The sequence below is a fragment of the Leishmania mexicana genome, chromosome 30 (assembly GCF_000234665.1).
Source record: "Leishmania mexicana MHOM/GT/2001/U1103 complete genome, chromosome 30".
In the NCBI taxonomy this organism is placed as follows: domain Eukaryota; phylum Euglenozoa; class Kinetoplastea; order Trypanosomatida; family Trypanosomatidae; genus Leishmania; species Leishmania mexicana.
Window position 1 is genome coordinate 964,864 of NC_018334.1, and position 15,775 is coordinate 980,638.

At 60.3% G+C, this 15,775-nt stretch overlaps 5 protein-coding genes across 5 annotated transcripts; all 5 read right to left on the reverse strand.

The window, feature by feature from the left end:
- Window positions 1-57: 57 nt before the first annotated feature.
- On the reverse strand, window positions 58-1,473 carry LMXM_30_2020 (succinyl-diaminopimelate desuccinylase-like protein; the record flags this gene model as incomplete). The annotated part of the gene is made up of 1 exon (XM_003877672.1): window positions 58-1,473. The coding sequence occupies one exon, from the start codon at window positions 1,471-1,473 to the stop codon at window positions 58-60; it is 1,416 nt and encodes a 471-aa protein (XP_003877721.1).
- Window positions 1,474-2,070: 597 nt separating this feature from the next.
- On the reverse strand, window positions 2,071-2,457 carry LMXM_30_2030 (ubiquitin-fusion protein; the record flags this gene model as incomplete). Its single annotated transcript, XM_003877673.1, has 1 exon — window positions 2,071-2,457. One exon carries the CDS (start codon window positions 2,455-2,457, stop codon window positions 2,071-2,073), a length of 387 nt encoding a protein of 128 aa, XP_003877722.1.
- A 2,035-nt stretch (window positions 2,458-4,492) lies between these two features.
- Window positions 4,493-5,995, reverse strand: LMXM_30_2040 (hypothetical protein, unknown function; the record flags this gene model as incomplete). The annotated part of the gene is made up of 1 exon (XM_003877674.1): window positions 4,493-5,995. One exon carries the CDS (start codon window positions 5,993-5,995, stop codon window positions 4,493-4,495), a length of 1,503 nt encoding a protein of 500 aa, XP_003877723.1.
- Window positions 5,996-8,071: 2,076 nt separating this feature from the next.
- On the reverse strand, window positions 8,072-9,631 carry LMXM_30_2050 (hypothetical protein, unknown function; the record flags this gene model as incomplete). The annotated part of the gene is made up of 1 exon (XM_003877675.1): window positions 8,072-9,631. One exon carries the CDS (start codon window positions 9,629-9,631, stop codon window positions 8,072-8,074), a length of 1,560 nt encoding a protein of 519 aa, XP_003877724.1.
- A 4,296-nt stretch (window positions 9,632-13,927) lies between these two features.
- Window positions 13,928-15,403, reverse strand: LMXM_30_2060 (conserved hypothetical protein; the record flags this gene model as incomplete). The annotated part of the gene is made up of 1 exon (XM_003877676.1): window positions 13,928-15,403. The coding sequence occupies one exon, from the start codon at window positions 15,401-15,403 to the stop codon at window positions 13,928-13,930; it is 1,476 nt and encodes a 491-aa protein (XP_003877725.1).
- Window positions 15,404-15,775: the final 372 nt, after the last annotated feature.

The following is a 15,775-nucleotide window of genomic DNA, read 5'->3' on the forward strand; positions in this document are numbered from 1 at the left end:
TCTCTCGTCGCTTCCCCGGCAGCCCTCTCTTGCCGCCCCGGCACGTGGCGCGTTGCCTCACTTGGGCGTGTTCTGGAGGTGTGCCGCCACGATGCGCGCAATGCTGTACGTCAACCCCTTTGCGTACGGGATGTGCAGGAACTCGTTCGGCCCGTGTGCGTTGCTCTGCGGGCCGAGGAGACCCGTCACAACGAACTGCGCCTCCGGATACGTGTCGATGAGCATGCCGATGAACGGGATGGCGCCACCCATGCCCTGGCACGCGTACGTGTTGCCGAAGGCCTCGATGCTGCCCTCGTGTAGCACCTCCTGCAGCCACGGCTTCAGCTCCGGTGCAACGCAGCCGTTGCCGGCGCCCACGCTCTTGAAGGTCACCTTGGCGCCGTACGGCGGGTCTGCCTCCAGGATGCGCTTCATCGCCTGCAGCGCAGCCTCGGCCTCCACCAGGGGTGGCAGGCGCATGGAAAGCTTCACCGTCGTGTGGGTGCGGATGACGTTGCCGGCGATCTGCGGGTCCGGCAGGTTGGCGCCCGTCACGGTGAGGCTCGGCTTCCAAAAGTTCTGAATCGCCAGCTCGACGTTGTCGCCAGGCACCGTCGCCACGCCTGCCGCCATGGCAAACTGCTCCTTGAACGGCACCGTCTTCATCGACTCCGCCGCCTTGACCGCGTAGGCCGGCATCTCGCAGTGGGCCTCCGGGAACAGCACCTCGCCCGTCTTGCAGTCCTCGATGCGGCTGAGGAGCTCGCGCGTGATGCGGAACGTGTCCGGCACAACGCCGCCGGCGACGCCACTGTGCATGCTCTCCGTCAGTGTCTGCACCGTCAGCTCACCCATCGCAACGCCGCGCAGCGACGTCGTGAGCCACACCTGCGAGTAGTTCATGCTGCAGCTGTCCAGGCACACCATGAGGTCCACCTTGCCGATGCGCTCTTTGCAGCGCTCCATGTAGTAGTCCAGATCCGGGCTGCCCGACTCCTCGCCGCCCTCGATCATGATCACGGCACGGCCGTGCGGGACGCCGTGGCGCTGCAGCGACGCGATGGCCGTGACGGCGGCAAAGAGCGCGTAGCCGTCATCGGCGCCACCGCGGCCGTACAGCTTGCCATCGCGCACCACCGCCTTGTGGGGGTCGAGACCCTCCGCCCACGGGCGGAGAGGCGGCTGCTTGTCCATGTGGCCGTACATGAGCACCGTGTTCTTGGTCGGCTCTGTGCCGGCGATCTCGACGAGAAGGAACGGCGTGCGGCCATCCGCGGTGAGGTAGTCGTACGTGAGCCCCTGCACGTTCTGCGCACTCATCCAATCGATGAGGATGCCAAAGGCCTTCTCCTGCAGGCCATTGGTGGCCCACTCGGGATCGAACTGCGGGCTCTGGTTCGGCACCTCGATGTAGGCCGAGATGGCCGGCACGATTGTCTTCTCCCACTCGGACTCCACCGTCTGCCTCACCTGGGTCCAGCCAGCGGACATGGTGGCGAGGGTTCAGCAAGAAGAGACAGCGGGAGCACACAGAGGGAGAGAGAGCGTCTGTGCGGAGCGGAGGATGGCAACGCGCGATGGCGGTCGATAGGCGATAGACGAGAGGAAAGACGAAAGAATGTGTCCGTGCGGGTGGAGAGGTGAGGGGGTGGGCTTGTGTGGTCAGCGTCTGTGGCGCTCGGAGCAGGTGCAAGAGAACAGGGCGCAGGCGGAGGCAGAGAGCGAGAGATGGGCGGATGCGCGGTGGAGATGCGGGGAGAGAATGTGGCCTTGCACACCTCACACGACAGCGGGTGGGGGGGGGGCGCTGCGGCTCGACTCGCCACTTACGCAGCCGAGTCGCCAGCACGGCGCAGAGTCGTTAGTGGGTAGCGCAAAGTGCGCGAACGCTTCGGTGGCGCCTTCCTTTTCTCGCTGCGCGCTCAGAAGGAGCGGCCCAGTGCAGCTAATCGTGCATTCTCCGTTAGGGAAGTGCTAAACCATAAATGAGAAAAACGAAAGGACATTGCCAGAGGAGGGTGCGGCGCGTGCGGGCACACACAAGCGGGTGGCCGCGCATGCGTGCCGTGTCCGCACAGCCATCGCCGCCTAGCGCAGCTTCTTCTTCATGCGCAGGTTGGAGCAGTGACCGCAGGCCTTCTTGCGGCAGTTCGTGGCGCGCACCGGCAGGCGGGCGTAGCAGCGGCGGCACACCTTCTTCTCCCAGTTGTACTTCTTGGCCAGCGCGACCAGCGTCGGCTCCATCACGCCGCCGCGCAGGCGCAGCACCAGGTGCAGCGTGGACTCCTTCTGGATGTTGTAGTCCGAGAGCGTGCGGCCCTCCTCCAGCTGCTTGCCGGCGAAGATCAGGCGCTGCTGGTCCGGCGGGATGCCCTCCTTGTCCTGAATCTTGGCCTTCACATTCTCGATCGTGTCGCTCGGCTCCACCTCCAGCGCGATCGTCTTGCCGGTCAGCGTCTTCACGAAGATCTGCATGGTGGTGGTGTGGGGTCGAGAGAAGAGAACACGAGCACGTGTGTGCGTACTCAGCTTGCTGTTATGGTTGGGGCAGTGGGACACCGGTGAGAGAGATGCGCGTGATGTGCACGCGGGTTGGGTTGGGTTAGGGGAGGGGAGGCAGCGGAGCGTGAAAAAAAAGAGAAAGTCGAGATGCGGAGAGGAGCCAGCCGGGCTGGAGAGTCGCACGCTCATTCAAAGGATAGGGCGACGTGGCCGACGACGATGCTGCAAGGAGGGAGGGGCAGGGGGGAGGGGAATGGCCCAATGCCCGATGAGCCGCCGGCGTGACGGCGTTAGTTGCCACGGCGAGGAGCACACACACAAGCCCAGCAAGACAACGGCGCTCGGTGCTCACCGTAGAGGTTCTGCCGCTTTTCCATTTTGCCGGCACCTGTATCCTCCGTGTCGGACTAACGCTGCCACCAGCAGACGTACGCGCCCACGGATGCTCGAGCACCCGTGATCGTGCGGGATGGAGTGTCTGGACTTTGTGACACGGCTGCAGGAGAGAAAGAGTGGCTGTGGCCATGGGCCGCACAGCACCGACAAAGGACAACGGAAATACACTGTACACACGACTATACATGACGAGGGGATACAGAGAGGGAGTGGGTCACGGTCGGCTACAAAGTAAAGTAGTGTTGCGCCGCCATCAAGAGAGCGAACAACACGTGGGAGGGGGGTGGTGGGGGGCTGAGAGAGAAAAAGGCAAAAGACCAGAAAGATGAGCGATGGATGATCCATACCGAGGAGGAAAAGGAGAGAGTCAACAGAAGAGGTGCCTTTTGGTATTTTCCTGGTCTCAGTCGATGAGTGCTGGAGCGATGACACACACACACACACACACACACACAGGCGAAAGCGCCTACGCCTGGGCCCGCATCCAAATGAGAGAGACAACAGGTGCGCTCACATCGGCACAATCCTTCAACGATTCAAGGTAAGCAGACACACGGCAAAAAAGGAGAACGTGGCGCTTCAGCGTACACACGCTGTGCGGCACGCAAACGTGGGGCAGGGAGACGACTGGGTTTGCGGAGGGGGGTGGGGGTACAGACGAGTGCGCGAATCCAGAGGCAGAGGAGAGCGGGCACCGGACCCAACGAGAGGTCCCGTCGCTCACGCGAGCACAAATGCCAATGCGCTTTTCGTCCCGTCCAGCGTGCCCGTTTCTCCGCCATACAACACGAGCTCAGCTCCGCTCTACCACTCCAGCCCCGCCTGTCACAGGCCCCCATCGCGTGGTGCGGGGCAGCGCTGCACACACGCGCTACAGCCATGCACCGGCTCAGACACCTGAGCGTGGCCTCTCCCACACACTCTGCGCACCCGCCTCACAGCTGCAGCTATTCTGCCGGTGGCCACCTGGTGCGTCCCCCTCGGAGTGCCCTCGGGCTCCCCGCACCAGTGGGCCGCGTGAGGGCCAGGTGAGATACGCTCATGGCATGCTCACACCTCGCCTAATCACATGGATGGCGCAAGCGTGTTCACCGCCACAGGTCACTCCGGCACCACGCCATCCAGCACCTGACAGCCGGCATCAGTGGCGGCACATCGCCTTGCGCTCGCTACGTCGTAGACACTAGGGGCCATGTCACCACCAGAAGTAGCTCGGCGTTGGCAGGGGATAGAGGGGGTGGTGCTTGGCCGCCCCACCGAGTGTGTGGGAGTGGGGGGGGGGAGGTGTACCGGGCCCTGAGATACCACGCACTGAGAGGTGTGTGGCACCCCTCCGCGTCATGAGGGATGCGGCTGAGACGAAGAAGAAAACACCCCATACACCGAGGCAGGCGGCAAAGGAGAAGAGCGGGCGCAGAAGGAAAACAAAAAAGACGGACCGGCGGCTGAGGGCCCCAACACAAGTGAAGGTAGAAGCCTTGTCCTCACCGGCACCGGTCGAAAGACCGCAGGATCGCGTAGGCTCCCGTTAGCGGTACAAAATCCACGTCACCATCCCTCGCCATCTATGGTGAACGTGTTCTCGAGTCCATGTGATATCTGCGCTCTCGATTTAGATGTTGGTCGACGGCTCTTTCACCTTGATGAAGGCGCCGGAGATGTAGTGACTGGTGCCGTAGAGGTCGGCAGGGTCCATGCAGCGAAAAGTCGGCCGAATGCACTTACCCGCCTCGAGGACGCAGTTCTCGATCTCTTTGTTGGTGTTGCCGCTCTGGAGCGGAATTCCGCGTTGGCAAGGGTCCAGGCGCTGATGAGCATTCGGCAGTTGCTGGTGCTGCAGGGAGGGCCAGTGCTCGGACGGGGTATAGTTGTCCAGCGTCTGAGTGTGCGTAAGGGGCGAACTCGACGTTGTGGAGGAGGCGGAGAGCATGTACTGCTTGAAGGCGGAAATCATGGTGGGCAGCGCAGTGTGGGACTGCGCCTTCAGAAAGCGGTCCGTGAAGATTACGCGACCACCGAGGTCACAGCCATCAGCAACCGCCAGAGGAGTCAGTTGCGCACTTGTAGCTCCAGAGGTAGGCAGGGACAGCTCCGATGAACTTCTCAGTGTTCTTGGGCTGAGAGAGCGGGTAAGGCTGAGGTTGGCAACACTTCTGGCGTTGCGGTGGCCAGAGCCCGTGTGCGATGCCTTGCTCGAGCCGGACGGACTCCGGCGGGAGGACAGCAGTGAGCGCCAGCGACTACTGTGGTGGGATGTGGCGAGGGAGAAGGAGCCGGCACTCACAAATATGTCCGGGGTGGTGTCGTCATCATCAACGTGTGTGGTAGTAGCTGCACGTGTGGCGTCGCTGGCAGGGTCGGCGACGCCGTGCGTCGGGGCCGCAAAGCCGTTCTCAGCAGAAGGAGCGGGCGGCGAAGCTGCCCCGCTGCCAAGGGTGACGGGGGCATTAACGTAGGTCTCGTCTACACCCGACTGCACCGAGGCCTCGGATAAGGTGGAGGTGTTGATAAAGGAGGCTGAAGGGGGTCCGGGCGCCACGAAGGCACTGTGCCCGAGTGAGAGCGATGCCTCCGGCATTGCAGCCGCTGCAGCAGTGGATGGCAGGCGAGTATGCAGCACACACCGCGGCGACGACAAAGCATATTCCAGCTGGGATTTCTTGGATTCGTCACTCGAGCCTTTGAGATGCTGACGCAGGGTGCGAGGTTCTAGAGGGAGAGACTCCAGCAGCGAAGAACCGTTTGGGCATAACACCTCCATGAAGACGGAGTAGTCGACACTCCGTGCAGCGGCGCGCCTGTCGTCATCGTTGTATCGAGCGCCACAGTAGCGCTGCGCCACCGCATCCAGCGGATCGAAGACGCCGGCTCCGGTGTGTGGGTCAAGGGAATCGTCCGCGTCGCCAGGAAGGTCGAGAACGGCAGTGCCAGGCACCGCCACGGCCTCAGGGTGCTCGGGAAGTGGAAGCGGCTTCATCCTCAGCGCTTGGCGGCGCTGCTCATCGCTTCCATGTCGGAGGATGCTGTTGAGACGCACAATGCGTTGCCGCTCGAGGCGCGCTTGCGCATTTACGTCAACTGAGAACCTTGTACCACGATGGGCGTACATGGGCATTTTTCGCGCCGACCAAGGAGGCGGAGGGAAGGCTAGGGGTAGGGCACTTGAAGCCCTGTGCAGCAGCCCACGGACTCCAGTGCAACTCCGATGCAAATTCCACGCTACTAGTGGAGAAACAACGAGAAGAAGAGGGTTCGCACCCACACCCACACCCACACCCACACCCACACCCACACCCACAGAGACACACGGGCAGCGATGTCGGGGAGTTGTGCCTCCTCAGCTGCGGCCGTGTCTGTGAGTATATCGCCCGAATGAAGCAGAGAAACAAAGTAAAAAAGTGCAGGGGGGTCAGGAAATCGGGTGTATAGAAAACGACACCTGACCGATGATGGCTGGTGGCTGGGGCGGGGGAGGGGTGGGTGGGACAGACGAGAAACGGGACACACACACACATGCGCGCCAGTAAATCTAAACGAAGGAGTAAAAATGGAGAACGCGAAGAAGAAAAAGAAAACAAAAAGCACGAAAACGGCAGCGATGCGATCACAGAAGAAAGTGTTCTCCTTTGTGCGTGTGTGTGTCGGCGGTGTGTGCCAGCGGTATTGGGCAAAGAAGGAGGAGGAGGGAGGGGGGAGAGTGGAAGAGGTGCTCGAGAGGGCAGGCACATGTACACAGACACAGCCCCACATACAGGAGGGAAGGGGAGGGGAGCTATCACCCGGCCACTCGAGGACAGCGGTGCGCACACGCCCGTGAAATGCACGGCGAGGGAGGAGGGGGGGGCGCCTCCGGACGTTTGGCGATTTGCTCTTGCTTATGGTTTGGTGGTTCTACACAGGAAGTAGTAGTACGATGCTCCACCTCCAACATCTTCACGCAAGTGTAACCCCATCGCTGTGCCCACGCGCGTTCGTAGCTGCCCACGAGACTCAGCGTCTATCGAGGGGGCAGAGGCACAGAGGGGGCTGGGGGCGAGCGCAAGGGGTTACGGATTCCATGGATGAGATTTCCTAAAGACCACTGCAGTTCGTTCTGGCTTCCATGACTTCTCTTCGCCATCACCATCAGAGCATTCCCCGCTGAGGCGAAGAGCAAGGAGAGAAGAAGGCGCGTCCAATGAGAGGGCAGTCGAAGGAGCGGCTCAGCTGCCCTTGCGGTGTGTCGCGCGCGTGAATGCCTATATGCGGAGTCGTTCTCGCCAAAGGGGACGGCGCGCAAGTAGACAAACGGTAACGAGCAGAGCCGCAAGCACAGACAGTTGGAAGAGGTCGGTGGGCGGGAGAGCGGGGGAGGGACTGTACGTCTGTGGAGGACCTGTCGGACGAAGCAGCGACCCGTGAGAGATGGGGTTGTGCATGCGCGTGAGAGAGGAGTAGGGGAGGGGGACAGGTGTGGCGTGCACCGCGTGAGGTAGCGATCGAAGAGCAGGGCGTGACGAGAACGTGAAAAGGGAGAGGTGAATGTTGACGTACATCGAGGACGAGGCGGCATGAAGCGACATAAAAGGAAAACCACATCACTGGATTCGCCGACTTTCTTCGAGGGGAACTCTTGCTATTGTTGCACCCCCTCATGGTGATTTGGAGTGGAAAAGCCCGATGGTGTCGACGGTGTGTGTGTGTGTGTGTGTGGGAAGGGGGTGGGATGGAGTAGCTCAAGAGAGGTATTCGTTGTCACCGCCGCATCTACTGGGGCTTTCCTCAGAAGATCTGGTGGCTTGACGGGACTAGAATAGTAGTGGCTAGCAGGCACGAAATAGATTGCACACATGGTGGGGCGCCGCGTGGAAAGCGAAGACCCAGCACAGACGCACACGCACGTACGCGGAGGGTTTTCGGGACAGGAGAGAGAATAAAGGAGGAGGAGACGTCAGCGAGGTAGCGTGGTTGGCAAGCGGAGCTGGTGTGCCCGGAGTCTCACTCCTGCGCGCTTCCATGGGAGGAAGCTTTGTAACAGTACCGCCACATTAAAACTAAACTTCGAAAGCAAACAGCACGGGCTTCTCCGTCGCATAGCGTGACACGAGAACGCACACAGACACACTATCATACGACGGGACAGAGAGATACAAGGAGGGCAAAAGCCAGTGAGCGGCGACGTCTGCGCATCTCTCATCGCGCGTGTGTGCGCTCACGTTTGCTGGTGAGGGGTGGTGGGTGTCTCCTCCTTGTAGGCGCGGAACTGAAGGTGCCTTGAGGCAAACCAGTGCCGTTTGTTGTGCCACTTCAGCACTACTACGCCGTCCTCCGCCGCGGCAAACGCATCGGACCCCGTGGCCAGCGCCTCCGTGGTAACCGTGTATGAGGTCAGCTTGTCCAGTTCGACCTGGGTCCACCGCATCCCTGAAGCCGCCGACTGGGGCACAAAGAAGGTGGTAAAGATGATGTCGTGACCACCACCCGACACAGCGAACTCCCAGACGACCACTTCCGACGCATTCATCGGAAACACACGCGTGCATTCGTGCCCCGCCGCCAGCGTCACATACTCCGTGGGAGCCTCATTGTTGCCTTCAGCGGAGGCGTCCGTATGTGCGTCCGTCTTCCCCGTCCTCTCGGTTCTCCCCGTCCGTCGCGGGTGTCGCGTGTTGTACCCACTCAGGCACTCGCCATTGTGGGCCTTGCAGCGGCAGTCGCCGCCGAGAAAGTGTGGAATGTACCTTCGGTCTATCATTGTCTCCAGCGTGGCGAGAGAGTCGCGCGGGCCCACGAAGCTGATCTTCTTCTGGAAGGTTACCGGCAAGGCGCTACGCACAAGAACAAAGGCGTAGCGGACGAGAGTGGGCGAGTTGATGCAGACAATGCGGTGAATTCGGTCGGGGTAGTACTTGAAAAACTTCTTGGAGTTGTCACGAAACACATCGATAACCGGCTTCCACAGCATCCTCAGCGTAAGCCCCTTCATGTCGTATACCATCGTCACGGTACCCTCGGACAAGTCCCACGCGGGGGCCGCTTCGTCTGCGGTCTTTGGCGTCCGTGGCTGCCCTGACAGCTGCGCCTCGCGCTGGATGAGCTGGTAGAGCACCAGAGACTCGGTCACACTGAGAATGTGCACCATGTATTCCCACATGACATCCACATGCGACTTGCCAACGCTCGACATCTGTTTTAGCTGTCGCATGAGCTCAGTCTCATCAAAGTTGCCAATAGTCGTATAAAAAACTGGACGACCATTCTTGTCCCAGTAGTGGATGCCACAGGTGAGCCCCTGCGCCACCCCAGCGCAGACGCGGTCGATGCGCTCACCAGTCTTACGCGGACTTTGCCCCAGCGCCCTGCATACGTCTTCGGTAGACCACCCGCGCAGCGAAAAGGCAGGTGGGAGGTGGCTCTGCTCATCGAGGCGGTTTGCCGCTCGATACGTCACGACTTCCTGCATCATGGCAAACGCCTTCTGCACATCCCACTCCCGAGACATGAGAAAGCTGATACAGTAGAACCACATTGGGTTGCGATCGGGGTGACGCGACCCAGCCTTGCCGTCGCCGTCTTCCTCCCCTGAAGCTGCATCGGCGGTGTGCGGTATCAGCCGTAGGTACGTCTCCAGCTGCGGCGGCAGTGGGTCGTAGCGCTCCTTCATGAGGCATATGAGGGCTTTGATCTTGTCCACCTGGTCACTCGTGAGCGGGAGTGTGTCTGAGTGCGTCTCCAACGCCTCCGAGCGCGCGCCGTCTGCCACTGTAGCCATTTGTTTATGTTCCTAAAGAAGAAAGCGCGGCGAAACCGGTCTCTTGGCGATGATGCCGTCGTGGTCGTCGTGTCAGTGTATGCGTGGCTAGAGATGTACATGTGAGTTTCTATCTTGCTGGCGCGTTAGCGATGGCGAAGGAGAGAGGGAGGCGCGCGGAGGGGGGGGTGGAGAGGGGGAGAGGATGCTCGATGGGAGGCAGAACGGCGCGAACGGGCTCTCCTGTTTCGCGTGTGTGCGATGGCGTGGCTCGCGTGGCCAGCTGCCTGTTCCAATGGCTCATCAGGCCTTCCTCCTCCCCAAAACACACCCACCCACATACGGAGCAGGGGCTGGCGAACCACGTGAACATCTGGCTGAGGAACAAGTTGTGGCGTAGAGCAAAGACGGCGACGTCAACGCTGAGCTCAAGGGATCTTCTTGGCAGGGTTGTGCAAGAATAGTGTGGACGATTTCCACGCAAAACGCAACAAAGAGATACAAGGCCCAAGTAACACCGAGCCCTATAGAAAGCACACGACGATTTTAGCGGCAACACATCCACCACAACTTCTTGGTACTTCTACGATCACCCTCCGCACGCATCTCTGCCTCTGGGGGGGGGGGGAGGATGCCCCCTTCACAAGAGAGGTCCACAAATGCGCTTTCCTCAGGCACAACAGCAGGATGGAGTTGCAACACAGCAGAAGCGGCACAGCTACGCAGCACCAGCAACGCACCTATTCCGTTCCCGACATACGTCATCCCTTGAACCATGAGTAGCACGCCATCGGAGACAATGATGATAAAAAAAAGGAACAGTGGTGGAGAAAGGCAAAGCGGTAAGAAGCGCGTTGTCTCTGACTGCGCTCGACAGAATCACAAGGACGAGGTGGTGGCGGTGGTGGGGTGAAGGGCAAGGGAGGGGCACGGGGAGGGGGAAGACCTCTGCAGAATATGACGAAATTTAAGTCGAGACAAGAATCAGACGTAAAACAGAGAGACATTAAAAGCACACGGAGGGAGGGTGAGGGCGCAGGTGCTTTCTATATATATATATATATATATAGATCAACGTGTCGTTGTGCAACGAGCGCGAACAGCTAATATATGCAGAAATACACAACCACAGCTCATAAGCCTCTGTCGCACCGCGGCTGCATCCTGCTCATCTAGGACGAGCCCATCCTGCCGTCGAGTCGGGTCATGCGTCTTGCAGGCCCTTCTTGACTTTCCTCGTCCTTTCTCGCGATACGTGCTGCCCCACCGGCACCACGGGGGCCCGCGTGGACTGCACGCCCTGATGTAGGCGGGCCACGTCCAGAGTCCTGTTCGACGGCGGGGGCGATGGCGCCTTCCATGCGGCTAAGGCGGAGTGGTCCAGGTGCACGCTGGATGAGCTCAGAGAGGAAGCGCTTGGCCAGCCTCAGACCAGGGCTCTCCGAAACCCTGCATCCTGCCTGTGCCATGCATCTCTCTCAGTCGCTTCAAGCCACGGCATCCTGTAGTATGATCTGGAGGCTTTCCACATGGGAGCCTGGAGTGCTCGATCATGCGGATTCGGGGTGCTCTCCTCAGGCTTCCGGCATCTGCGCCACATCGGCCCACACAGGCGGACTTCAGAGATGCCGCACATGTTTTACACACATGCACTTTTCGGTTGATTGGCGTGCACCTCTTTGCACCTTGTTTGTCCATCACTCGTGCTCTCCTGAAAACTGCATGCCTTGGGCGTGATACGCCATGCCGGTTGTGCTTGTCAGCCCCTGCGCACAGTGCTCAGATTTTCGGATCATGCGTGCTGCTTCAGGACGACGTTGTTGTTGGGGAGGGGCGTGTCGGGATGGCTTGTCCGCATGCGCCACGACTGGTGGGAAGCTTCCATGAGTCTGTCGTGGCAGGGGGGCATTCCGCCCTCTGCCGAATCCGCACGCCCTTGGCAGGAATGGCTGTGTCGACCGGAAGAGGCCTGTGTAGAGAACATGTGCCTGCACACATAAAAATCGCAGCTTGTCGTCCTGTGGGGGGACAGGGGGACGACAGTCCGGGACGCCCGACGGGGGAAGCCCGTGGAGCGCCAGTGAGATGTGTATAATCACGTCACTGCGTGCGAGGCCATAGCGGGCGGCGGGGTGTGCTCTGCGTGTCGGATGGTTTTCGAATCGTACAGATCATCTCCGGCACAACGCCCGCCCGGACGCCCTCACAGCAACACACAGGCAGGGGTGGGTGGGTCGTGGTGGTGGGGGGAGCCACACTGGTAGCGGAGTTGTAGGTGGCACACCAACTGTCCTCCGTCTTGTCTCTGCCACTCACCCATCGCTGCAGGAATCCAAAGCGTGGACAAGTGCCCGTGTGCAACTGGGCGATCATGGCCTCCTGCCGTCTTGTGAGCTTCGGTATCCTTGCTCTTCTGGTGTGGGACGTATGTCACCAAGGGGCCGTTGGCTCAGCGTGTCACAGCGTATAGCGCTATTTCGAGGGATGTCGGCCGGATGTCGGAGACTGGTTACCAAGTGCGTCATCCATTGCAGTTGGCGTTAGCTCCTCTGACATGGCCGATCCGGCAAGGCTGTCAAGGCGCAGGTCCTGAGAAGAAAACAGAGCGTGACACGCACGTGGGGCGAGACGGCCTAAAAGGCAGCACACTCGCAGAGAAACGTGAGAAGCGGCAAACAAACGAACAAGTTGGGGGCCGAGTGGGGGGACTCGAAGGGGCGAGAGGGTCGAGGTGGTTGAAGGGCCGTGAGACACACCGATAGCAGGGTGGGGGGGGGGCGGAGAATGAAACGAAAAGCTGCAGAGAGGAAGAGGGAAGGCGAAGCAAGTTTGAAGAGCACACCGCCAGACGCGTCAAGGCAAGATCTGCCCTGGCGCGACGCGCCTTGAGAAAACGCCGAATAAACGAGCGAATAATAATAATAAAAAAAGAGAGAACAACAGACAGACGGCGGCACAGTACAGCAGGAGCAGCAGCAGCAAGACACATCCACCAGATAGCTGAGTCCACGGTGATAGAAGACAGGGCAGGGCAGGGGAGGGGGGAGGAGGAAAAAGAACAACAAAACAAAGGAAAAGCAGACGTGCGGATCGCAACAGCGAAAAGGCATCTTCGTACGAGCACTGCGGCTGAGCACGTCCACACGCACTCACGCCCACACACACGTGCACATACACACACACACACATACATACACCCGATATGCAGGGACGATAGAGCTGCTTTACTGCTACAAGCACACAAAGGCGGCAGTTTACAGATCGAGGCAAAGACTCATGCGTACTTGAGGGAGGCCGGGGTGGGGGTACAGACGAGTGCGCGAATCCAGAGGCAGAGGAGAGCGGGCACCGGACCCAACGAGAGGTCCCGTCGCTCACGCGAGCACAAATGCCAATGCGCTTTTCGTCCCGTCCAGCGTGCCCGTTTCTCCGCCATACAACACTAGCTCAGCTCCGCTCTACCACTCCAGCCCCGCCTGTCACAGGCCCCCATCGCGTGGTGCGGGGCAGCGCTGCACACACGCGCTACAGCCATGCACCGGCTCAGACACCTGAGCGTGGCCTCTCCCACACACTCTGCGCACCCGCCTCACAGCTGCAGCTATTCTGCCGGTGGCCACCTGGTGCGTCCCCCTCGGAGTGCCCTCGGGCTCCCCGCACCAGTGGGCCGCGTGAGGGCCAGGTGAGATACGCTCATGGCATGCTCACACCTCGCCTAATCACATGGATGGCGCAAGCGTGTTCACCGCCACAGGTCACTCCGGCACCACGCCATCCAGCACCTGACAGCCGGCATCAGTGGCGGCACATCGCCTTGCGCTCGCTACGTCGTAGACACTAGGGGCCATGTCACCACCAGAAGTAGCTCGGCGTTGGCAGGGGATAGAGGGGGTGGTGCTTGGCCGCCCCACCGAGTGTGTGGGAGTGGGGGGGGGGAGGTGTACCGGGCCCTGAGATACCACGCACTGAGAGGTGTGCACTACCCCGCCACGTGATGAGGGATGCGAATATACACAGGGCACAAAACGCCGTGGACACCGGCAGCTGCCACGTGTGAGGCAGGAAAACAGGCACACGCACGCGAAGAGAATGTGCAAAGAGAACACCGAAGGAGGCGATAGCGCTGTAGTGAAAGCGCACACGCTCGGGGCATGCAAGACACAGGCGTGTCCACGTTTGTAGAGCCGGGGGGACCTATACACCCCGCTTGCTATGGGCCCGCCTGCGCGCAGGCGGGAATCCGCTGCTCGCGCGCCAGCCAGTTCGTCACACCACAGTGTGCGCGCGCGCTCTCTCGTTCTCGTGCGCCTCAGCGGTTTACGCTTCATCCATCGGAGCGGCCGCCTGCTTGAACACGTTCAGCTGTAGATGCTTCGCTGTGAACCACGACTTCTTGTTGTCCCACGCAATAACAAACAGCCCTTCGTCGCTGGCGGTGTACTTGTCCGATCCCTCCGACGGTCTGGCTTTGGAGACTACGTAGGACTCCAGTATGCTTGTATGCAGCTTCGATGTGTCTATACCCTGTGCCGCCTTCTTAGGCACAAAGTAGGTCGTGAAAGTGACGTCGTGCCCGTGAGCGGAGACAAACTCCCACACAACCGACTCCGCCTTCTTCAGCGAGAAGGCGCGCTTCAGCTCCTGCCCCGCCTTTAGAGTGACGTCCTCGGTGACTACCCCTCCCTCGTCATCCTGAACGCCGCTCTGAAGGTTGCTGGTGTCGCTCTTGGCGATGGCGTTGTCCTTCATCGTTTCTTTGCGGTGGGGGTCGTAGCCACGGACGCAACCGCCCTCGCAGTGACACAGGCCACCGAGGTAGTCGGGCACGTACTGGGCATCAATGAAGTCCTGCATGGTGGCTGGGGTGTCGGCAACGTTAACGATGTGAACCTTTCTTTGCACGCCAGGCGGCAATGCGCCGCGCACGATCTTGTAGGCAAACATCACCATCGGCGGCGAGTTCACAAGCAGGATCTGGTGCACACACTTGGGGTAGTACTGAAAGAGGGTCCGTAGCGTATTCATGAAGAGGTCCAAGGCCGGCTTCCACAGCATCTTGTAGGTGAGTCCGTTGAGGTCAATGACGATCGTGGCGGATCGAATGAGTCCATCGCCCGCTTCAGCCTTCAGCGTGCCGGCCGCGTACTGCATCTGCTGGTAGAAGAGAAGCTGCTCCTGCACACCAATGAGATGCTGCACCAGCTCCCACATCACCAAATTTGGTGTCTGGCCGATGTTGGCAAGCTGCTTCAGCTTCTTGAGCAGCCCCGGCTCATCGACGCTGCCGAGGTTGAGGTACGCCACGGGCTGCCCATGCTTATCCCAGTAGTGGAGGCCAAAGGTGAAGTACTGTTCGATACCGGCGCTGAGGCGGTCCAGCCGCTGGTTCGTCGGACGGGTCGGCTTGTCCAAGGCGATTCGCACCTTCTCTTGGTCCCATCCCCGACAGCAAACGGCGCTCGGCAGCTCGGCGCGCGAGTCGAGCTCATTCTTCTCGCGGTAGCTGACAGACAGCTGCATCATCTCGAACGACTTCTGCCTATCCCACTCACGGGAGATGAGGAAGTAGTAACAGTAGTTGCGAATTGGGGAGAAGAACGTGTCGGTTGCGGCACCATCACTTGCTGTGACTTCCCTCTCGGGGTTGTACCGCTGTAGAGCAAGGAGCTGCTGCGGCAGCGGGTCGTACGTCCTCCTCATGAGCTCCATCAGCTCCGTCACCTCTTTCTCCTGGTCCGCGGTCAGTGGAGGGTAGCGACTGTCCCCCTTTTCCGAGCTATGCTTGGCGACCATTGGAAGAGGGAAGGGGCTCTTGCAGAGCAGAAAAAAAAAACGCAGAGGAGGAGGTGTATGAGCGAGTGAGTGGAAGTAAGGATGCGTCACTCTAGAGGATGGACGACAGATGGGAGAGCCGGGAGAGAATTATGGGTCGTGATCGCGTGTATGGGGATATGTCTGCCCACAGTACGGCTGGCAGATCTGTGAAGAGAGGAGAGGGACGGCGGTATAGAGGTTATACACCAACAGAGTGTGTGTGGCGTTCACCCAGCGGGGTGCATCGTACGCACCGCGCGCGAAAAACAAACAAACAAACGGAAGCGGCTGATCGCCCAGACGTGGCTGCATACGCCCACCTGCAACCTTCTCTCGTTGCGCTCTTTTCTG